At 37.6% G+C, this 25,096-nt stretch overlaps 2 protein-coding genes across 2 annotated transcripts; both read left to right on the plus strand.

The window, feature by feature from the left end:
• The first annotated feature begins 5,929 nt into the window (after positions 1–5,929).
• Positions 5,930–6,931, plus strand: LOC102281881 (olfactory receptor 4C3D-like). The gene is given in 1 exon segment (XM_014483276.2): positions 5,930–6,931. A coding segment is annotated over 1 exon segment (1,002 nt).
• A 15,090-nt stretch (positions 6,932–22,021) lies between these two features.
• LOC138992045 (olfactory receptor 4A47-like) lies at positions 22,022–22,939 on the plus strand. Its single transcript, XM_070388902.1, has one exon. It carries the CDS (start codon positions 22,022–22,024, stop codon positions 22,937–22,939), a length of 918 nt encoding a protein of 305 aa, XP_070245003.1.
• Positions 22,940–25,096: the final 2,157 nt, after the last annotated feature.

Below are 25,096 nucleotides of genomic sequence, written 5' to 3' on the forward strand. Positions count from 1 at the left end.
ACCATTTTACTTCACAGCAAGCTTTGAAGGAGATTTCTACAAACTGGCTATATATAAATGAATCAAAAAGAAAATAAACCAGAAAATATACGATGAAATAATCCACAAGGTAAAAATACATAGACTTTTATGAGTATTTTAGCTTATTTCTCTAAAATGCCATTATTTTTAATATATATTTATTTATTTTAGTTGTGTGCTAATTACTTTACAATATTGTATTGATTTTACCATACATCAATATGACTCCATCACAGGTATACACGTGTTACCCATCCTGAAGCCCCTTCCCACCTCCCTCCCTGTACCATCCCTCTGGGTCATCCCAGTGCAACAGCCCCAGGCATCCTGTATTATGCATCGAACCTGGACTGGTGATTCATTTCATATATGATATTATACATGTTTCAATGCCATTCTCCCAAATCATCCCACCCTCGCCCTCTCCCACAGAGTCCAAAAGACTGTTCTATATGTCAGAGTCTCTTTTGCTGTCTTGCATATAGGGTTATCGTTACCATCTTTCTAAATTCCATATATATGCGTTAGTATACTGTATTGGTGTTTTTCTTTCTGACTTACTTCATTCTGTATAATAGGCTCCAGTTTCATCCACTTCATTAGAGCTTAAACAATTCTGCATGTAAGTGTTGCTAGTAAGGTTTTACCTGAGGCTAAATGAGGACTGCAGCCCAGTAGACAATGTTTCAGAGAGCCCTGAGAAACTGCTCTGAGGAAGCAAGGGGAGGAGCTAGGCTCTATAGGAGCTTTGCAACAAAGGGCAGGTAGTTGGGATCATCAAAAGATTACTGTTAATTAAAGAAACCAGATACGTTAAGGAATTTACCACTGTCCTACATATAGGAAGATGCAAGAGTCTGGATTCACTGAAATATCTCATTTGATATACACTTCAGCTATCGGGGTCCAGTAACCTGTGGCTTCACATCATAAAATTCCTTTACCTTAGGGAGTGGCTGTCCTCTGAGGATCCTAAAACGGCATATACTCTTTTCTTCCAGAATTTCCTCAGGGCTCACAAGCTCACATTCTCATTGTTCAGCCTCTCAGTCCTGTCTGATTCTTTGTGACCCCATGGACTGCAGCATGCCTAGCCTCCCTGCCCTTCACTATCTTCTGGTGTTTGCTTAGATTCATATCCACTGAGTTGGCAATGCTATCCAACCATCTCATTCTCTGTCATCCCCTTCTCCTTCTGCCCTCAATCTTTCCCAACATCATGGTCTTTTACAGTGAGTCAGCTTTTCACATCAGGTGGCCAAAGTATTAGAGCTTCAGCTTAAGCATCAGTCTTTACAATGAATATTCAGAGTTGACTTCCTTTAGGGTTGATAGGTTGATCTCCTTGCAGCCCAGGAGATCCCCAAGAGTCTTCTCCAACACCACTGTGCAAAAGCACTAATTCTTCACTGCTTAGCCTTCTTAATGGTCCAACTCTCACATCTGTACATTAGCTTCCCTGGTAGCTCAGAGGTTAAAGAGTCTGCCTGCAGTGCGGGAGACCTGGGTTCGATCCCTGGGTTGGGAAGATCCCCTGGAGAAGGAAATGGCACCCCACTCCAGTATTCTTGCCTGGAGAATCCCATGGACAGAGGAGCCTGGCGGGCTACAGTCCATGGGGTCGCAAAGAGTCAGACACGATTGAGCAACTGAACTGAACTGGAAAAACCATGGCTTTGACTCTATGGATCATTGACAGCAAAATGATACCTCTGCTTTTTAATACACTGTCTAGGTTGGTCTCAGCTTTTCTTCCAGGAGCAATGATCTTTTAATTTTGTGGCTGTAGTCAATGACTGCAGTGATCTTGGAACCAAAGAAAATAAAGTCTGGCACTGTTTACAATTCTCCCCATCAATTTGCCATGAAGTGATGGGACTGGATGCCGTGATCTTAGTTTTTGGAATGCTGAGTTTTAGGCCAGCTTTATCACTCTCCTCTTTCACCTTCATCAAGAGGCTCTTTAGTTCCTCTTCGCTTTGCTTTCTCCCATTAGAGTGCTATCATCTGCATATCTGAGGTGGTTGATATTTCTCCTGGCAATCTTGATTTCTGCTTGTGATTCATCCAGCCTGACATTTAATATGATGCACTTTGGATAGAATTTAAATAAGCAGGGTAACAATATACAGCCTTTTCATATTCCTTTCCCAATTTTGAACCAGTCCATCTTTCCATATCTGGTTCTGACTGTTGCTTCTTGACCTGCATTCAAGTTTATAAGGAGGTAAGCCACATGGTCTGGTATTCCCATCTCTTTAAGAATTTTCCACAGCTTGTTGTGATCCAGTCAAAGCTTTCATATAATCTATGAAACAGAAGTAGATGCTTTTCTGAAATTCCCTTGCTTTCTCTATGATCCAACAGATGTTGGCAATTTGATCTCTGGTTCCTCTGTCTTTTATAAATCCAGCCTGTATATCTGGAAGTTTTGGGTTCATGTACTTCTGAAGCCAGCTTGAAGAATTTTGAGCATTACGTTGCTAGCATGTGAAATGAGGAAAATTGTATGGTACCTTGAACACTATTTCCCATTGCCTTTCTTTGGGATTGGGATGAAAACTGACCCTTTCCATCTCACAGTGGAGGGCTGCAATTGCTGAGGGCTGTGACACCCTTGTTTCCTGATATGGCAGAAATTTTTCCAATTCTCATTATAATATCCAGAGGAAAAAGACTTTTTTGAAAAGTGAAATCAGATTTTCATAAAACATGAAAAGAACACATCAGAGAAATTTTATTTAGCTCATTGATTAGTGAGAGAATTAGTACGATATAATCACAGTCAAAAGGAAAATTCACTGTACTATATTTAATATTGTTCAATCAGAGATATGTAATGACTTTATAAATAAATGCAAGATTTGTTTTATCTCTAATGATCAGGGAAATCAATCAAACTTGCATCTGACAGTATTTGTATATCTATGGAAAGTAATTACTTCCATTCTTGTCAGTTGTCTGTTACTCCAATAACTGTAAAATAGCTTACAGTCAGTAAAATATATAAATCTCATATAATTATGACTCCAAAGGGAATGCTACTGATAACACAAACATCTTTATTTTTGTTGCATATTAGTCTTTCACAGTAAATTTTTCTGAAAAAGTTAAATTTATTTATCAGGTTTATATAAAACAGGGACTGATGCCTTATGAATAAAACAGATTTATACAGAGAAAAGTGTTTTCAGACTTATATTTTTGCACTTCAGTTCAGTTCAATTTAGTCACACAGTCGTGTCCAAGTCTTTGCGACCCCATGAATTGCAGCATGCCAGTCCTTCCTGTCCATCACCAACTCCCAGAGTTCACTCAAACTCACGTCCATCGAGTCAGCATCTTCTGTCGTCCCCTTCTCCTCCTGCCCCCAATCCCTCCCAGCATCAGAGTCTTTTCCAAAGAGTCAACTCTTCATATGAGGTTGCCAAAGTATTGGAGTTTCAGCTTTAGCATCAGTCCTTCCAAAGGATACCCAAGACTGATCTCCTTTAGAATGGACTGGTTGGATCTCCTTGCGGTCCAAAGGGCTCTCAAGAGTCTTCTCCAATACCACAGATCCAAAGCATCCATTCTTCAGTGCTCAGCTTTCTTTATAGTCTAGTTCTCACATCCATACACGACTAGTGGAAAAACCATAGCCTTAACTAGATGGACCTTTATTGGCAAAGCAATGTCTCTGCTTTTTAATATACTGTCTAGGTTGGTCATAACTTTCCTTCCAAGGAATAAGTGTCTTTTAATTTCATGGCTGCAGTCACCATCTTCAGTGATTTTGGAGCCCCCATAAGTAAAGTAAGCCATTGTTTCCACATCTATTAGCCATGAAGTGATGGGACTGGATGCCATGATCTTAGTCTTCTGAATGTTGAGCTTTAAGCCAACTTTTTCACTCTCCAGCAGGAAAAAAAGAGCGCTTGCAATCCTTCTATGTTTATGGTCGGGGGAAACAGTCATAATTGTCCCATGCATGTTAGTCTTTCAGTCGTGTCCCACTCTTTGCATCCTTATGACTATAGACTGCCAGGCTTCTCTGTCCATGGGATTGTCCAGGCAAGAACACTACAGGGGGTTGACATTTTTTCCTCTAGGGGATCCTCCTGACCCAAGGATTGAACCCATGTCTCCTGCATTTCAGGCAGATCTTTTACCAGCTGAGCCACCAGGGAAGCCCTATTTGCCCATGGTGAATGGCAATTTATCAAACATTTGCTCATCACCTAATAGATTTCAGGCACTGAAGCCATAGTAGCAGATTCTATGGTAATAGCCTCAAATGGTGCTAGTGATAAAGAACCCACCTGCCAATTCAGGAGACATAAGAGATGCAGGTTCATTCCCTGGATTGGGAAGATTTCCTGGAGAAGGTCATGTCAACCCACTCTATTATTCTTGCCTGGAGAATCCCATGGACAAAGGAGCCTGATGAGCTATAGTCCATACAGTCACAAAGAGTTAGATACAACTGAAGTGACTTAGCATGCAGGCACACATGGTAAGAGCAGAAACAGAGCTGAAAAGCTTTTATGTTCTGGATGGTTCCAAGTGTAGTGTGTCATAAGTAGCATATATATTTCCTTATATTAAATACTTCTGATAAATACTTGTCAATGTTATATGTCTTTTCACAGTTAGAGCTGAGGGTTCAAATGTATATTCACGTGGAATAGAAAATAACTCTTATCTGTGTGTTCAGTTCAGTTCAGTTCATTCGCTCAGTTGTGTCCGACTCTTTGTGACCCCATGAACGCAGCACTCCAGGTCTCCCTGTCCATCATCAACTCCCAGAGTTTACCCAAACTCATGTCCATTGAGTCAATGATGCCATCTAGCCATCTCATCCTCTTTTTCCCCCTTCTCCTCCTGCCCCCAATCCCTCCCAGCATCATGGTCTTTTCCAATGAGTCAAATCTTCGCATGAGGTGGCCAAAGTATTGGCGTTTCAGCTTCATCATCAGTCCTTTCAATGAACACCGAGGACAGATCTCCTCTAGAATGAATTGGTTGGATCTCTTTGCAGTCCAAGGGACTCTCAAGAGTCTTCTCCAACACCACAGTTCAAAAGCATCAATTCTTTGTTGCTCAGCTTTCTTCACAGTCCAACTCTCACATCCATACATAACCACTGGAAAAACCATAGCCTTGACTAGATGGACCTCGGTTGGCAAAGTACTGTCTCTGCTTTTTCCTGTGTGTAGTACTTCTCACAGAGAAGGCAATGGCACCCCACTCCAGTGTTCTTGCCTGGAAAATCTCATGGATGGAGGAGCCTGGTGGGCTGCATTCCATGGGGTCACAAAGAGTTGGACACAACTGAGCAACTTCACTTTCACTTTTCACTTTCATGCATTGGAGAAGGAAATGGCAACCCACTCCAGTGTTCTTGCCTGAAGAATCCCTGGGACAGGGAAGCCTGGTGGGCTGCCATCTATGGGGTCACACAGAGTCAGCCACGACTGAAGTGACTTAGCAGCTGCAGCAGCACTTCTCAACTTACAACATACATCTGAGAATTATAATTTGTAAGCTGTTGGACAGATAGGCGGGCTCATGAGGCACTGAGATGACTTTGTAGATTCGCTTTCAGCAGAAATAATAGAAGAATCTAAATCTCATGTAGACAGAACACTGATTTCTCAATAAATTACACACGAAACATTGTTCTATGGGTGTTTAACAGGTGACAGGTGCTAGGTGTCTGTAGAGATGGAAATCATCTTGGAAACATTTATAAATGGCTTGAAACAAGAACTGAGACAAAAGTGACAAGGACATGCTCCACAGTAAAATAATCATTATTTCTTTGTTGTAAGAAATTCAGCTCAAATTTCTTACATGGTTAATTGGTATCTTTTTTTTTAAACTTATTTGTAGATAATTCAGGACATAGGAAGCTATTACTTCCTAAATGGATGTCCTCACATGTCCCAACAACGTGACTGAATTTGTTCTCTTGGGACTCACACAGAATCCACACTTGCAGAAAATGCTCTTCATTGTCTTTTTGCTCATTTTCCTGTTTACTGTGTTGGCCAACCTGCTCATTGTCATCCCCATCTCCTTCACCTCCACACTTTCTGCTCCCGTGTACTTCTTTCTCACTCACTTGTCCTTCATAGATGGCATCTTCACCTCTGTCACCACCACCAAACTCATCATTGACCTGCTGTACCAGAGGAGAACCATCTCCTGGAGTGGCTGCCTGATTCAGATCTTTCTGGAACACATAATGGGAGGTTCAGAGATCATCCTTCTCATTTCTATGTCCTATGACCTATACGTGGCCATCTGCATGCCTATGCACTACATGACCATCATGAGACAGGGGCTCTGCCAGCTCCTGGTGGTGGTGGCCTGGATTGGGGGCATCCTGCATACCACCGTGCAGATTCTTTTCTTTGTAAACTTGACCTTTTCTGGTCTCAACATCAATGATCACTTCATGTGTGATTTCTTCTCACTGTTGGAACTCACCTGCAGTGACACCTACAAACTTGGCATCATGGTGGCAGCTAACCCTTCAGGAATGTGCTTATTTTATTTTATTTTTATCATGCTTCTCATCTCCTACACAGTCATCCTGCACTCTCTGAAATCCCATAGCTCTGAAGCATGACACAAAGCCCTCTCTACATGTGGCTCCCATTTCACGGTAGTGGTGCTCTTTTTTGGTCCCTGTATATTCACCTCTATGTGTCCTGAGGTCACCTACCCTGTGGAAAAATTTGTGGTTATGTTCTTTGCAATCCTCACTCCCGTGTTAAATCCTATCACTTACACAATGAGAAACACAGAGGTGAAAAGTGCCATGAGGAGTTTGTTGAAGAGGAGAGTGACTCAGGCTATTCACGGTGCCAAGAAAGTAATTGTTTATATATATTCAGATGGCTACACCTGTTGTAAAGTGTGAATGAAAAGTAAGAAATTTTGTAGATCAAGAGGGAGAGAGATCCAGGAACTAACACTTGTTGGTTTCTTAATCTTGGCTAGTCATTATTTTAAACATACTGATATTTTAATGTACACTGTCAAAGTTTCATTGTTCATAGGTTCAGAATAGGCAATGAAAAGAACATTAAATCCACAGTTTGATGATTGTAGAGTAAGAAGTTTTTCTCCAGAGTCTTACTGCTGCTTTTTCAGATTTCTCATATGCTACTCTGATGAAATTGGCTTTTCCATAGGACCTTAATCTCATTTTTTTTTTCCATTTTTACTTACCCTGTGGTAATGCAAACATTGGATAGAATCATTGGGTAAATGCATGGTGAAGAAGGAGTTGAATGAGGGAATAATAGCTAATTTTTCCCCTGCACTATGGATTTATCAAAAGCAAAATGAGTGTCACTGACAAAAGAAGGAAAGAATATTTTACACTGTAACTCTAATTCTCTTTGTAATAGAGAAGATAAAGCAGAAATTTTGAAATTACTCTTAATTTGCTCTTTTTTCTTAAATATCCCTATGGCTCACATTTTTTTTTTATTGAATATAAAGAAAACATTTTCATTTTTTATACCAAGACTTGAGGAGCCATTTGAAACAAGAGTAAACATCTCTTGCAAATCTCAACAGAAAAGCAAATGGTTAATTTCCAAAGCTGTTGCTCTGCATATCTGATCCATATAAGTACATTATATGAACCCTTTATTATCTACCAGGCACATTCACTTCAGTTGATTTATCCACAACCAAAACCGGTAGTTTCTTTATCATTGTTCCCAAATTACAGAGAAGCAAATTGAAGCCAAGACAGGTTTACTGATTTACTTGCCTCACATCACACATGCTTCTCCCATAAAGTATGTCCAGGACCTATAACTCCAGAATGAAGTTCCCTTACAAACTTTCAACCTAGGGCTTCTAACTCAGTTTCTTTCAAATGAGTTGTCTGTTGTATGTTTTTTCAAGTAGATGGAAAAAATTATCTGTGATCTTATTGATTTACCTCTTTTGTGAAGATAGTGTTAATGTGTTGTAGCTTTGTCTCACGTGTTACAATATACTTCAGCTGTACAAGTTTATTCATTTATTGAAAGTTCAAGTTATACCACTTCACTTTTACAAAGAAACATTAGTATGGTAATGGTAATCTAAAATGGAAAAGAATCTCAAATATATATATATATATATATTCAGTTCAGTTCAGTTCAGTTCAGTCGCTCAGTCGTTTCCAACTCTTTGTGACCCCATGAATTACAGCACGCCAGGCCTCCCTGTCCATCACCAACTCCCAGAGTTCACTCAAACTCACGTCCGTCGAGTCGGTGATGCCATCCAGCCATCTCATCCTCTGTCGTCCCCTTTTCCTCCTGCCCCCAATCCCTCCCAGTATTATACATGTATGCTGCTGCTGCTGCTGCTAAGCAGCGTCAGTCTTGTCCGACTCTGTGCGACCCCATAGACGGCAGCCCACCAGGCTCCTCTGTCCCTGGGATTCTCCAGGCAAGAACACTGGAGTGGGTTTCCATTTCCTTCTCCAATGCAGGAAAGTGAAAAGTGAAAGTGAAGTCGCTCAGTCGTGTCCGACTCTTTGCGACCCCATGGACTACAGCTCACCAGGCTCCTCCATCCATGGGATTTTCCAGGCAAGAGTACTGGAGTGGGGTGCCATTGCCTTCTCCGTTATACATGTATAGATAGGTATATTTATAAATAAATCACCTTGCTGTGCACTTGAAAGGAACCCATTGCAAATTAACTGTGCTTCAATTTAAAAAAAAAAAAAAAAAGCAATATTTAAAACCTCACCAACATTTGTATGGTTATGGAGTCTTGTGTGTTGGCTTTTGTAAAAACAACGTGGTGGATGCATGTTGATGTATGGCAAAATCAATACAATATTGTAATTAGCCTCTAATTAAAATAAATAAATTTAAATTTTAAAAATCCCATTTTTTTAATTAGTAAAATCAAGTATTAATGTTGTTCTTCATAAAAACCAAGTGCTTAAAGTTAACTTCAGAAAACTGGGAGTACCTATAATGCTCCTCTATATACATGGTGAATACCAGGTCATCCTATATTGTTAATAACTATAAATCTAAGCTTGTCTGACTACAACACAGAAGCCCATGTTACTTATCACAGATGTCACTTTCTTAGACTCAATGATTAACTGGAGCTATTTATTCCATAATTTGAACATGTTTGAACATGGTACTGGGGTAATGGCATTTAGTAAATTGTGCATAATTATCTCAAATTCATAGGAAACAGCACTTTTTCTCACAATGTCTAAGCCTGGAAGATGATAGAATCAACATTTAATCTATTAAAATGGTCTTTTGAAATTTCTGGTGAGAATTAAACCATTCAACAAATCAAGGCTAAATGATATGTGGTTTATTATGATGAGGAGATAAGAGGAGATGAGAGTAATCCAAGGGCAGTGAATAGAAAAGTCTTGAGTACATGTTGTTTCTACTCTAAGACCAAAGGGAAGATTTGAAGATGAAAAATAAGACCAATGATTGTGTTTTAGGGGGCTGTATCAGAGGCTCAATAGAGGAATGAGAAAAGTAATGCTGCATGAATAATAAATTTTCAACAGAAAACTTGGAAGGTGTCAGAACTGAAGAAGGATGTGTAGGCTGTATGGAATCTCAGTGAGTGAAGTTTTGCTGGTTGTAAGTTTAAATCTCCTTTAGAAATTCCTTTTCACTCATTCCCAATAATCTCTCCTGAGGAACAACTGCCATGTAACTACTTTTGATTCATTAAAAAAAAAAAATCACATTAGGCACAGTTATGTTTCTCCATGGCAAAACTAATACAATATTGTAAAGTTAAAAAATAAAATAAATAAATATATTTTTTTAAAAAGTTAAGGAGACAAAATGTCTGGATCTGGTGTATAAGGATACATTGTTTTAATATGGAATTTTTATTTGGTTAAAATTTTAGGAGGCATTAAGTGAGTAAACTGAGTTCACTATTGTTGAAGGCCAACTATGAGGCATACATTTTGACAGGTTCTTTACAAACTTTAACTCTCTTATCGTAGGGACAGGTATTAGTTGATTGAGTTTCAGTCCATTGTATCCAAGAGGGAAATGAAACTCAATAAAGTTAAGCAAGAATATGAAGTCTCTTAGAGTTGGATTCCTTTATTCACTCCACTTCACAGAACTCCTCCTGTCATGAGGCGAAAACATCAAAACATGGATCTGACCACTGGCCACATTGTGAAAACTGTCATTGAGGCATTACTCTTTTTTTGGGAGGGAGGGGTTCAGTTTCTCTTTCTTATTCTCCATTTACCAGGCTACTTACACTCTCTTGACCCCTCTCTTTTGCTCGTGTTCATGCTCAGTCACTAAAGCATGACCCCTCCAATGTCAAGGAAAAATCATCTGATGATCTCTTTTCTGCACATATATTACCTTCATGGGCATCATGAAAAATGTACTCAAGAAATGGAATTCAAATGTCTGAGTTTCAAAGGAAGTGCCACTTGGGTGAAAGAGATGCTTAGTTGAAAACAAGGAACTCAGTCATTGAGGAGATTGACATTCTGTTTGAACATGAGATTAGCACCTTGAATAGTTAAGTAAGTACTATGTCCATAGGGCTTTTCACATTGCTATGCCATAGTGTTAACATGTATTACTGGAAAGAAAAATGGCTTAATGAGAAATTCACTTTCATAAATTTTGACTTATTTAGTTTATCCCCACATAATTGTTCTGTTTATTCAATGAGACAGAGAGTTATGAGACCTGGGTATACCTGTTGAAGATAAAGGGTTATTTTTATGTGAAAATAAGATTCCAGAGAAATAGATGGATAATAATCATGTAAAAATAAAAAAATTTAATATTTTTAGTAATGGGTAAGATGAAAAATATTTTTAAAGAGTGTGATAAGGTGAGACTAGCTGGATATAGATCTGTGTAGTTGTTTGCAACACAGCAAGAGTTTCGGTTTGGTCTGAGTTTAAATAATCACATTATGTCAATTTCTTTTATTTTTTTAGGGTTTTTTTTTTTTTTTCCCTAATGTGTATTTGAAATGTGTGCAATATCTCTTACCACAAAGTAAAAGTAATTTCTTTTGGGGTGAACATTTCTTACTGTTTTTATACATAATGCACAGATACACATAAAAACATACATAGGTAATATATTTGTGGTATTGCTATTTTAAATGAGGACGTGGTTACGAGAATATAATTTCTAAGAAAGGAATTTTAAGGGACAATAGTGGTCATTCCCTTCTCCAGGGGAGCTTCATGACCCAGGGATCAAACCTGGGTCTCCTGTATTGCAGGCATATTCTTTACCATCTGTGCCACAGGGGAAGACTAAAATCCCCCTAAATTGTAGAACTTTGAAAGACAATGAGGATTCTTTTTCAGAGAACCAAAGGCTTGTAGAAAACATATTTCGTATTGGTCACACACAAAATCACATACAGTCCAAGAAGAAATAGAACTCTGAGAGGAACCTGAGTCACACACCTTGCTGATATTGGGAAGAGCCTCCCAGAGAGGTGGAAAAAATATTACAATTCACATTGAAACATAATTACTAGTAACAAACATTTTAGCCAGCTATCCCATGACAAGGACATGGTGCTGACAAGCATTGCATTGTAATCCTCACCTAGCGTTTCAGTGGTGGAACCCAGTCCCACTCATCAACTAGGTGGCATCAGTCTTGGAAAACTCCAGACCAAACAGCTAGCTGGGCAAGGACACACCCCCACCCACCTGCCATCAAGATGGCTATCTTAGGACACCTTGATCCCATAGTGGACCTGGGACCCACCCAGGAGATGACCAGCACCAGCCCTGCATCCCTTCTTCCCAATTTTTCAGAGTTTAATATTTCTGTCTCCTAATCTGATGATCTTTACATTTCTCAAGACATTTAATACCATTGTGTCACATCTATCCTCAGGAGAGTTGATGTTGCAAAGGATTTTAAAATGTTCCTCAACCTAAAACTAAGAACTAAATTCTTTCTCATGGCATAACAATTATAGAAAGCATCATTTGAAAGTTTAATTACTTACATTTCTTTTTCACTCATATATTTCTATAAATTTTGAATTACAAAATTCTAGTTTTGATCTTATTTGTTTCAGATGCTTGACACCTTCAGTCAGAAGACCTGATATGTATTCCATGTAAATGGGAAGACTAGAATCCTAAGAGTTATACAGAGCTTTTCCTATCTGAACAATATTTGAACATTGTTTCCATTAGTGGCTCATAAAGTTGCTGCTGGGGTTTTTGTGGTGGCTCAGACAGTAAAGAATCCATCCTCAATGCAGGAGACCCAGGTTTGATCCCTGGATCCGGAAGATCCCCTGGAGAGGGAGTGGCTACCTGCTTCAGTATTCTTGCCTGGGTAATCCCATGGACAGAGTAGCCTGGTGGGTTATGGTCCATGGGGTCGCAAAGAGTTGGATACAACTGAGCAACTAACAGTTTCATTTTTTTTACTTTCCAAGTGTAGGAACCCTGGGCTGAGTAGCACTATGTGGGGCTCAGACACATATACTCCTTTGGGAGAAGCTCTACAACTGGATTTCCCCCCTTAGGTATGTTGCCTGCCTGAGGTATGAGACTTGACTCTACCCTGTATACCCGAGTCCTATTGGTCTTTGTGTAGTTCCTATTTCATGTATTTAGTCATAGAATATCTGCTAGTTTTCTGATTGTTCTCATTAACAGTGACAGAATGGCATTGAAACATGAATAATATCGTATATGAAATGAGTCGCCAGTCCAGGTTTGATGCATGATACTAGATGCTTGGGGCTGGTGCACTGGGACGACTCAGAGGGATGGTACGGGAAGGGAGGAGGGAGGAGGGTTCAGGATGGGGAACACATGTATACCTGTGGTGGATTCATATTGATATATGGCAAAACCTTTACAATATTTTAAAGTTAAAAATAAAATAAAAATAAATAAATTTTTAAAAAAGTAGTTGAAATTTTAGTGTTCTATGGGAGGATATGAATTCAGTGTCTTCCTATTTCACCATCACAGCCACTTCAACTTGTTTGTCTTGATGCCAGTGTCACATGCTTCATATTACCATAATTTTATAGTATGTTTTAGAATGAAGACCTGTGATCATTTTGGTTATCGCAAGTCCCTTGGTATTTCATATGAATTTTAGGATGGATTTTTTTTATTTTTGTCTACAAAAATTTTATGGGGGTTTCACAGAGATTGCATTGAATCTGTAGATCTTTAGGTCACCTTGATGTCTTAATAATATGAAATATTCTTGTTCTTGAACATTTTTCCATTTATGTACCTTCTCTAACATCTTTTGGTGATGTTTTGGAGTTCTCAGTGTGCAAAGCTTTTGCATCCCTACTTATGTTTACTCAATCATTTTGTTCTTATCATTGTTGTTATAAATGGAATTTTTCTTAATTTTTTTCCCTTCTTTGTATTATTCAGTGATAGTATAGAAATCCAACATCCTTTCTTGGTAAAAATAATTTTTTTCATCAAATTTGGAAGAGAAAGAAAGTATCTCAGCATATTAATATAATAATTAAGATTGTGCTAGACACACAGCTCACGTCATACTCAACATTGAAAGTTTGACAAGTTTTCCATTAAAATCAGGAAAAAGATATGAACTAACACTCAGCATAGTATTGGAATAAAAATTCTTGTTGTCTTTAGTGTTTTTACATATAAACCAGTTCATCTCTGAAATAAGATAATTACCTTTTACTTAATTTTACTGCCTGTAAAAGTGCTTCTAATGGAAGCCACTTTCTATCTTTTGGATCTCATCTGAAGCACAACTTTTAGGTTTGGCCATGATTGATTACCTTATTCATGATAGAATGAAATCCTCTTATTTCTATAGGAGCATAATGGGGACTTCAGCCTGAGAGACAGCACCTCAGATAGCTCTGTGAAGCTGTCCAAAGAGATGGGGAGGGGAGGTCATTATACATGTGGTTTAGGTGAAGGGGAGTTCATGCAATCCAGCATGTACTTTTTCAGAAGTTTTCTGCTAGTCACACGGACCAGATTTCACCATGAAGGAACTTAGTGCTTTTCTAGATATGGGGAAAATTTGACTCATAAAATCAGTTCCTGAGAGTATCTAACCATCTGAAAACCTATTCTCAGTTTTCCCCTGAGAATAGAGTGTCTCACGCTCCACCCTGAACTCCATGTAGAGTGTGTTGAATGCAGAAGCGTGTGATTTGATCCTTGTAGAGTAAATGACAAGTGCCCACCACAAGCACCAATTTGTAGTTGATAAGACTGCAAACAGTTTTTTAATCTGTCTCCTTCTTTTTTTGTCAAATCTATTGTAACAATATAAAATCCATGCAAGGGGGAACTTTTATATGATTTCACCCATTTTATTAATTGACATGACCTCACACAGAGCATAGTGTGTGTGAGATTTAGTCAGTAAGTAGTGTCTGACAACTTGAGACCCCATGGAATGTAGCCTGCCAGGATCCTCTGTCCATAGGATTTCCCAGGCTTCTTTTCCAGGGTATCTTCCCAACCCAGGGATGTAACCTGGGTCTCCTGCTTTGCAGGCAAATACTTTACTCAGTGATCTACCAGGGAAGCCCCACCCATAGCATAGTTTATGTACTGAAATAGACACATTAAATTCAATTTAATAATTGGTTACACATTTATATATTAATCTGAAGTGATGGCAAATGTTTATATACTCAACCAAACATCAACGCAGAATGAACTGAGTAATAAAGGAAAAGAAAAAAAAGGCCTTTCCTGGTGGCTCAGATGGTAAAGAATCTGCCTGAAATGAGGGAGACCTGAGTTCGATTCCTGGGTTGGGAAGATCCCCTGGAGGAGGGGATGCAACCCACTCCAGTATTCTTGCCTGGAGAATCCCCACGTACAGAAGAACCTGGCAAGCTGCAGTCCATGGGGTTGCAAAGTCAGACATGACTGAGTGACTAAGCATGCAGGCAAAAAGAAAAAACCTTGCTATGGCAAGTGGGAAAATACATGATAAATTATTCTCCACTGGAATAAAATGTTTGGGCTGATATTTTGTTGTTGATGGCAGTATTCTGAAAATGTAACCATTTTTTTTACCCTTGTCACATTTTTTAACATCAATGTGTGATGTGGTTTGTAGCATATTTATACAGATTTATTTTTTAAATTTAGTTAAAAATCCCAGCGATTTTAATTAAGAATGAATCAGTCTTCAACATATTAACATTTGGTTCTATGATTTAATGTTAAATATTGTAAGGGATAAATTTCCAGTGATCTTCAACTCTATTGGGAAAAAATGATATCCTTTTAAGAATTGATATAAAATTTTAAGTAGGTCTTTTGTGAGGCTTAAAGCAGACATGGAAGAAAGAAAGCACAAGAATATCTCTCAAAATCTCAAGTCAACTTGTCTGTCTACACCAACATGAGAGGATGAAAGAGACTAAAAAAAATGAAGGGTATTTTCTATTTTAAAGTTAGTAGAAGAAATTACTTGAGATAAATTTCCCTTAGAAATGGCTGGTTTCTTAGTATGGAAACATAGGATTGGCTGCTCTTTCCAATAAATTATCTTAACATGGTAAGCATTTCCCCCCTCCCACCCTGTGCACTGTGGAATTTCTTTTTCTTTTATTTTTAATTTTTATTTTGTTTTTAAGCTTTACAATATTGTATTGTTTTTGCCATACATCAATATGAATCCACCACAGGTATACACGTGTTCCCCATCCTGAACCCTCCTCCCTCCTCCCTCCGCATACCTTCCCTCTGGGTCGTCCCAGTGCACCAGCCCCAAGCATCCAGTATCATGCATCAAACCTGGACTGGCAACTCGTTTCATACATGATATTATACATGTTTCAATGTCATTCTCCCAAATCATCCCACCCTCTCCCTCTCCCACAGAGTCCAAAAGACTGTTCTATACATCAGTGTCTCTTTTGCTGTCTCATATACAGGGTTATTGTTACCATCTTTCTAAATTCCATATATATGTGTTAGTATACTGTATTGGTGTTTTTCTTTCTGGCTTACTTCACTCTGTATAATAGGCTCCAATTTCATCCACCTCATTAGAACTGATTCAAATGTCTTCTTTTTAATGGCTGAGTAACACTCCATTGTGTATATGTACCACAGCTTTCTTATCCATTCATCTGCTGATGGACATCTAGGTTGCTTCCATGTCCTGGCTATTAGAAACAGTGCTGCTATGAACATTGGGATATACGTGTCTCTTTCAATTCTGGTTTCCTCAGTGTGTATGCCCAGCAGTGGGATTGCTGGATCATAAGGCAGTTCTATTTCCCATTTTTTAAGGAATCTCCACACTGTTCTCCATAGTGGCTATACTAGTTTGCATTCCCACCAGCAGTGTAGGAGGGTTCCCTTTTCTCCACGCCCTCTCCAGCATTTATTGCTTGTAGACTTTTGGATCACAGCCATTCTGACTGGCGTGAAATGGTACCTCATAGTGCTTTTGATTTGCATTTCTCTGATAATGAGTGATGTAGAGCATCTTTTCATGTGTTTGTTAGCCATCTGTATGTCTTCTTTGGAGAAATGTCTATTTAGTTCTTTGGCCCATTTTTTGATCGGGTCATTTATTTTTCTGGAATTGAGCTGTAGGAGTTACTTGTATATTTTTGACATTAGTTGTTTGTCAGTTGCTTCATTTGCTATTATGTTCTCCCATTCTGAAGGCTGCCTTTTCACCTTGCTTATAGTTTCCTTTGTTGTGCAGAAGCTTTTAAATTTAATTAGGTCCCATTTGTTTATTTTTGCTTTTATTTCCAATATTCTGGGAGGTGGGTCATAGAGGATCCTGCTGTGATGTATGTTGGAGAGTGTTTTGCCTATGTTCTCCTCTAGGAGTTTTATAGTTTCTGCTCTTATGTTTAGATCTTTAATCCATTTTGAGTTTATTTTTGTGTATAGTGTTAGAAAGTGATCTAGTTTCATTCTTTTACAAGTGGTTTACCAGACTTCCCAGCACCACTTGTTAAAGAGATTGTCTTTAATCCACTGTATATTCTTGCCTCCTTTGTCAAAAATTAAGTGTCCATAGGTGCATGGATTTATCTCTGGGATTTCTATTTTGTTCCATTGATCTATATTTCTGTCTTTGTGCCAGTACCATACTGTTTTGATGACTGTGGCTTTATAGTAGAGCCTGAAGTCAGGCATGTTGATTCTTCCAGTTCCATTGTTCTTTCTCAAGATTGCTTTGGCTATTTGAGTTTTTTTGTATTTCCATACAAATTGTGAAATTATTCATTCTAGCTCTGTGAAGGCTACCATTGGTAGCTTGATAGGGATTGCATTGAATCTATAAATTGTTTTCGGTAGCGTACTCATTTTCACTATATTGATTCTTCCTATCCCTGAACATGGTATATTTCTCCATCTATTAGTGTCCTCTTTGATTTCTTTCACCAGTGTTTTATAGTTTTCTATATATAGGTCTTTAGTTTCTTTAGGTAGATATATTCCTAAGTATTTTATTCTTTTCGTTGCAAGGATTCTTCAATATCTGCAAATCAATCAATGTAATACACCACATTAATAAATTGAAAAAGGAGCATGTGATTTAAAAAAAAAAAAAATATTGAGAAAAAAAAAAAAAAAGAAACATATGATTATCTCAGTAGATGCAGAGAAAGCCTTTGACAAAATTCAACATCCATTTATGATAAAAACTCTCCAGAAAGCAGGAATAGAAGGAACATCCCTCAGCATAATAAAATTTATATATGACAAACCCACAGCAAACATTATCCTCAATGGTGAAAAATTGAAAGCATTTCCCCTGAAGTCAGGAACAAGACAAGGGTGCCCACTTTCACCATTACTATTCAACATAGTTTTGGAAGTTTTGGCCACAGCAATTAGAGCAGAAAAAGAAATAAAAGGAATCCAAATTGGAAAAGAAGAAGTAAAACCTTCAGTGTTTGCAGATGACATGATCCTCTACATAGGAAACCCTAAAGACCCCACCAGAAAATTACTAGAACTAATCAATCAATATAGTAAAGTTGCAGGATATAAAATCAACACACAGAAATCCCTTGCATTCATGTACGCTAATAATGAGAAAATAGAAAGAGAAATTAAGGAAACAATTCCATTCACCATTGTGGAATTTCTTTTAAATTATCTATAGTGTAAATAAAAACACTCTCTGAATAATCAGAAGACTCTTCGGAGAAAATTCACAGATAGTTGAACGAAATAAAATACTTCTTTAAGTAGTAATGCAGCTTTCAAGTTCCAGGTAAAAGAATTCCAAGATTTATGAATAGCTTAAAAAGTCTTTTTTCAGACTGTGATCAAGCCTCCACAAGGTAAGACTAAGTAGTGTGAATCAGGCTTCACAGTTGTATAACTTTATTAGTTAAGTAATTAAATTGTTTTGAAAGAAGACAGATTCTAATTCTAGTTTTATCACTTAAAAATTTTGTGACCTTACTGAAATTAATGAGATGATCTGAATCTTAATTTCTTCAAATGGAAAATGGGGATCCCCATTCTTGTTACTCTGAATGTTAAAAGTGATACATTAAACTGTGAGTATATGACTGGAATCCACCATGGGAGTTTTGAGCAATGCAGGGATATAATGGAACAAGAATTAAAGAGAACCATTGGACTGTTTTAGGATAACAAGTTGTCAAAAGCCAGAATTTTCATGGACGTACTTCAAGGAGGCTGCCCCAGTGACCAGGAAGAAAATGGGGTAGGGACGATCAATCTATGATACATTTTGAAAGCAGAGACAATAAGCTTTGCTAAAGGTATGGATAAGTCATGGGAGATCAATAAATGAGTAAATAACACGGTGAGCTTTCTTGTCTGAGCAGTGACATTGAACAAATGCAGTACCATTTAATGAGATGCAGAACACCTTTATACTGTGTAACATTTTAAATTACGTATCTAAATTGATGCCCAAATGCAGATGTCCAAAATTGGAGATGCTGCTGCTGCTGCTTCTAAGTCACTTCAGTCGTGTCTGACTCTGTGCAACCCCATAGATGGCAGCCCACCAGGCTCCACCATCCCTGGGATTCTCTAAGCAAGAATACTGGAGTGGGTTGCCATTTCCTTCTCCAATACATGAAAGTGAAAAGTGAAAGTGAAGTCGGTCAGTTGTGTCTGACTCCTAGCGACCCCATGGACTGCAGCCTACCAGGCTCCTCCATCCATGGGATTTTCCAGGCAAGATTACTGGAGTGGGTTGCCATTGCCTTCTCTGAAAATTGGAGATATTGCATACAAAAATTTGAAAATTATTATAGAGGTGAGAACAACATTGGACTGCATCAATATTTATTGGTCAGGAAATGGGAACATCTAACTAAAGATTTTCAGAAAGAAGTCTCAGTGAATTCTGAGATAATCCAGGGCAGTGATCTTCTAAATTCATAGTTTGATCTTTTCACACTGAATATGTAATTTAGTTTAAATGGGTCTCAGGTATTACTGGCTTTCCTTGTAGCTCAGATGATAAAGAATCCTTCTGTTAGTGCAGGAAATCTGGGTTTTATTCTTCGGTTGGGAAGATGCCCTGGAGCAGGAAATGACAACTCCCTCCACTATTCTTTCCTGGGAAATTCATTGAACAGAGGAGCTTTGAGGCCTATAGTCCATAGGGTTGTAAATAGTTGGACTTGACTGAGCAGCTAACACACACACACACACAGGTATTGCACCCTTTGTGACTTTATAAATGGTGTACCTTTTCATGGAATTCCTTTGCCATCTTTTCTGTTCTATCAATTTTATTTTAGAACTCAACTAAAATGTTGCTTATTTTTGGAAGACTTATCTGATTCTATCAACTTGCCTGTCTGAAATTATGTGACAAATTATGGGACAAACTTTATCTGCGTTTGAAATAAGCTTTAATGACTTATATTGAAATTTTCATTCATCATATTTGTAAATCAGTTCAGATATCATCTTCAAAGAAAGCTTAAGCTTAAAGATCTGCCACACTGGAAGGCCATGATTTAAATAGGAAAATGTTTACGTATTACATTTCTGCCCAGACTGGACTTTTCCCTTTTGTTGATAGGACCCAAGTTGTTTCTTAAGATTTTCTCTCAGAAGACAGGGTTCAATCCTGTTCTACACAGTGATTATCCTGGTGGTATCCCTGGAGATAAAGTCTACCTCAAAATTATGATTAAGGTCCCAGTGAATTTAATTAGAAAAAAATCACCCTTGGAGGTGCATCCATTGAATGACTCAATTATACATGATGTAGTTAAATGTAGACAAAGTGTTTATGGTCTTTCATGCTTACCTCATAGAGTGTTTGTAGCAGTAATCACATGGCAGTTTCCTCCTGAATTGAAATAAAAATGTAATAAAGTTTATATGAAATTATTCTCCATCCTTTACAAACTCAAAGTTCAACAATGCTGTAAAAAGACAGGAAAGCAGAACTGATTGAGACTCAAATGTTGCAAAGACTATTTCACTTTCACTGGTGTAAGAACAAATAGCAAAATTTTATTTGAAGCAATATATCACAGTTTGATGCTTTCTCTCATTCTGATCAAAGTGTTGCTTTAATATGTTTGTTACTAAGACAAATTCACACAATCAAGAACATTCTGAATTTCTTTTTATAATCAAGATTCAGAGCATTTAAGTAAGAGTACATTTATATTAATTTTGAAAACTTCAACAACTTGAAAATTAATATTTCTCTGAATGACTGAGATGAAGTAGGCTTTCTACAAGCATGGAGTTGGTCATACTGAACCAGTTCAAGGTCCAGTGATGATGCTGTCTGTTTCCAGAGAGGGTATCAGCTCGTGAAGGACAAGGAGAAGTCACCAGAGCCCAGAACATGGACTGAACACCATTCTCCTTATGCAGGTAACCCAGGAAGTGTATTAAAACACAACATTCTGAACAAAGCTTTATGTTTTCCAAGGGTACATTGGTGATGTAAGAATTAACTTTTCAAGAGTTGTCCTTTGTGATTTTCATGTCAGAAATCATTTGTTAGTATGAAATATGTGAAGATTGATTCTATTCTGTAACACTCTTTTTGGATGCTTTCATATTCTAATAATCTGAAATAAGTTTACCTTTTCAAGGTCATTCTTAAAGATTAATTTCAAGTGTAATTATTTGAGGATATTATCATGAGCAGATATTTGTAAATCAAAATATAGATTCAATTAATATCTTATCTAAATGCTGTTTCTTCATCTGCCAAAGAAAAAAAGATAGCACCTGTAGACCTGATTGAATAATTTTCAAGAACCTAAGCTAATGCTCTAAAAGCAAGCCATTTCTTCAATTCCCAGTTTTCTATTCACAAGTGAGCTTCAGCATTTGATCATATGTTTTTTGCCCATTTAGGGACAGTCTTCATTTAATTGTTTATATATTTTGTTATTATTTCATTTATTAGCTAATTATTCAGAAATCTTTATTCAATTTAGATATCTTTGTGTATATTGCTAAAATTTAAATAATTTCCATAAGCTATTTTTGTCTATTGTTGTGGTATCTTTTCCTAAGTCCTTAGACAAATTTGAAATTGTCGAATATATCTATTTGGGATTTTGATGATTGATTAAGAAGATTCTTCCACACAAAAATGTGGACAGTAACATGCTTTATTAAATGGAAAGTAAATATGAGGTAAACTTTGCTTTGCTTTTCTATTAAACCTTTAATTTGTGTTTATTTTTATATGTTTTCTCTATATGTACAATTAGCTTCAATATCAAAAGCTAGTTTTGGCACCTGATTTATTTAATAATGTGTAATTTCCCCACGTGTCTCTAGTCACATGCTTCTGAATTAGTCTGTAAATTTGTTGACGTTAGGAATTATCCTTTAACAAGCTGTGTGTTGTCATACCTGAAAGTAGTATTGGTGATTAATAATCCATACTGCCTACTTGTTGAAACAACAAGTTAGTTCAAGATTTCAGGAAGTCACTATACAGGGAATTATGAACTGAACTCTGGAATAAGACAAACAGAAGTGCCTATGGAACAAAGGAACAATGTAACTGAGTTTGTCCTCTTGGGGCTCACTCAGAGCCCCCAGGGTCAGAAAATATTATTTGCTGTGTTCTTGTTCATCTACATTGTCATGATGATGGGCAATGTACTCATAGTCATCACTGTGGTGGCCAGTCCAACGCTGGATTCCCCTATGTACTTCTTCCTTGGAAATTTGTCATTTCTGGATGCTGTTTATTCTACTAACTTCATCCTGAGTATGATTAAAAGCTTCATTTGTGGGAAGACAACCATTTTCTTCCAAGCTTGCATGGACCAGCTTTTTACGGAGCATTTATTTGGTGGTACTGAGATTTTACTCCTGGTGGTCATGGCCTATGACCACTATGTGGCCATCTGCAAACCCTTGCATTATTTGACAATCATGAATCAGCGAGTGTGTGTTCTGCTACTGCTCTTGGCCTGGGTTGGTGGATTTTTGCATGCTGTCCTTCATCCTTTTTTTGTTTACAACCTTCCATTCTGTGGCCCAAATGTCATGGACCACTTTGTGTGTGACGTGTACCCCTTGTTAAAACTAGCCTGCACTGACACCCATATCATTGCCCTCACAGTGCTGCCCCAAAATGAGGCCATCTGTGTGATCATCCTTACACTCTTACTCATATCCTATGGGGTCATTCTATGCTCCCTGAAGAAACTTAGTCAGGAAGGGAGGCTCAAAGCCTTGTCCACCTGTGGCTCCCACATCACTGTGGTGCTCCTCTTCTTTGTGCCCTGTATTTTTATGTATGTGATAACTCCTTCCACTTTAACTACTGACAAATTCTTGACTGTGTTTTACACTGTTTTCACTCCTATGCTGAATCCTCTAATCTATACTCTGAGAAATGGAGAAGTGAAAAATACCATGAAAAAGCTCTGGACCAGAAAAAGAAAATGAGGCACCTGGAAAATGTATCACATATTTTCAATCAAGACTTCTTCTTCCCAGGAAAGACATGTGTGATTATTTAACTTAGTAATGTATCCTCATGTTTAATAATATCAGCATGATGAGTGGATTTATTGTATGAATACTTCCAATGATCAAAATATGCTTTAAAATATTTTGTAATTTTCTAGTTCAATGCATATATTTTGTTGAAAAGATTTTTTAAGATATCCACAATTTCTTTGGGAAGGATGTATTGTTTGGGTTAAAATGTCTCTATTGAGACTACAGGTTTATATTCTGTATGATGAGTTAAGCTATAGCTAATACCATACATTTATTTAATTAGGGGAAGATTTTCCCATGTTTCTCTCTTAAATAATGTAATCTTTTTCAAAATTAATAGAGTTCATTACAAATAGTGACAGACTCTATTTCTTGGGCTCAAAAATCACTGCTGATGGTGACTGCAGCCATGAAATTAAAAGATGTTTGCTCCTTGGAAGAAAAGCTATGAACAACCTAGACAGCATATTAAAAACAGAAACATTACTTTGCCAACAAAGGTTTGTATAGTCAAAGCTATGGTTTTCCCAATAGTCATGTATGGATGTGAGAGTTGGACCATAAAGAAGGCTGAGCACTGAAGAACTGATCCTTTTGAACTGTGGTGTTGGAGAAGACTCTTGAGAGTCCCTTGGACAGTCAGGAGATCAAACCAGTCAATCCTAAAGGAAATCAATTGTGGATATTCATTGGAAGGACTGATGCTGAAGCTGAAACTCCATACTTTATAGTCATGTGATGCAAAGAGCCAAGTCATTGGAAAAGACAGAAGGCAGGAGGAGAAAGGGACAATAGAGGACATGACGGTTGGATGGACATGAGTTTGAGCAAGCCCTGGGAGATGGTGAAGGACAGGGAAGCCTGGAGTGCTGCAGTCCATGGGGTCGTAAAGAGATGGACATGACAGAGTGACTAAACAACAGCACAGATATTGAAAAGAATTAGAAATATGACATAAAACTTGGTTCATTGCTCTTCACATAAAGACAGCATATGTTTATATTTCACATATGTGTTACTTTTGTGTCTATTAGAACTTTACATGTATTTTTTTGTTTATAGAGCTTTGCATGTTACAATTTAAGTTGAATGTCTCCTTTATTTGCTTACAGTATTTCTATACATATCTTTTTTTTAATTTAATTTTATTTTTTAACTTTACAATATTGTATTGGTTTGCCATATATCAAAATGAATCTGCCACAGGTATACATGTGTTCCCCATCCTGAACCCTCCTCCCTCCTTCCTCCCCATGCCATCCCTCTGGGTCATCCCAGTGCACCAGCCCCAAGCATCCAGTATCATGCATCGAACCTGGACTGGCAACTCGTTTCATATATGATATTATACATGTTTCAATGCCATTCTCCCAAATCATCGCACCCTCTTCCTCTCCCACAGAGTCCAAAAGACTGTTCTATACATCTGTGTCTCTCTTGCTATCTCATATACAAGGTTATTGTTACCATCTTTCTAAATTCCATATATATGTGTTAGTATACTGTATTGGTGTTTTTCTTTCTGGCTTACTTTGCTCTGTATAAAAGGCTCCAGTTTCATATACAAATATAGCTTTTGCTGTTTATGTGTAAATTTAGAATAATTCACGAGCTTCAAATATACACTACAGAAGCTGTCACCAGATATTTTGGGTGATATCATTGTTAAGAAGAATGTTGACCATAGATATAATTCTTTTTGCTCTTATTAATGAACTAAAGATTATTATATAGTAAAGAGGCCAGGATATATTTTTCTTATTTGACAGAGATTTCATTCCTAATATTCTCCCTCTGTCTCTGAATCAATATTGAAGGAAAATATAATCTGCCTCTAATATATTTGGAAGCATGTGGTCAAAGAAGATTATTTGTATGCATACCTTATTCAGTCTCGATTTATGAAGGGTTAAGTCTAAGGGGTCAAGTCTACGGGGCAATATTTTTTGTTTTTGCTTTTTTTTTTTCCCCACTAGTAAACCACACTGTATGAGAAACCTTATATCCTAATTTTTATTCCTTTACCTGGAGATTCCTGACATTATCTCAAAGTCTTCCAACCACACTGCTGCTGATGCTAAGTCGCTTCAGTCATGTCTG

The sequence above is a fragment of the Bos mutus genome, chromosome 19 (genome assembly GCF_027580195.1).
Source record: "Bos mutus isolate GX-2022 chromosome 19, NWIPB_WYAK_1.1, whole genome shotgun sequence".
NCBI lineage: Eukaryota > Metazoa > Chordata > Mammalia > Artiodactyla > Bovidae > Bos > Bos mutus.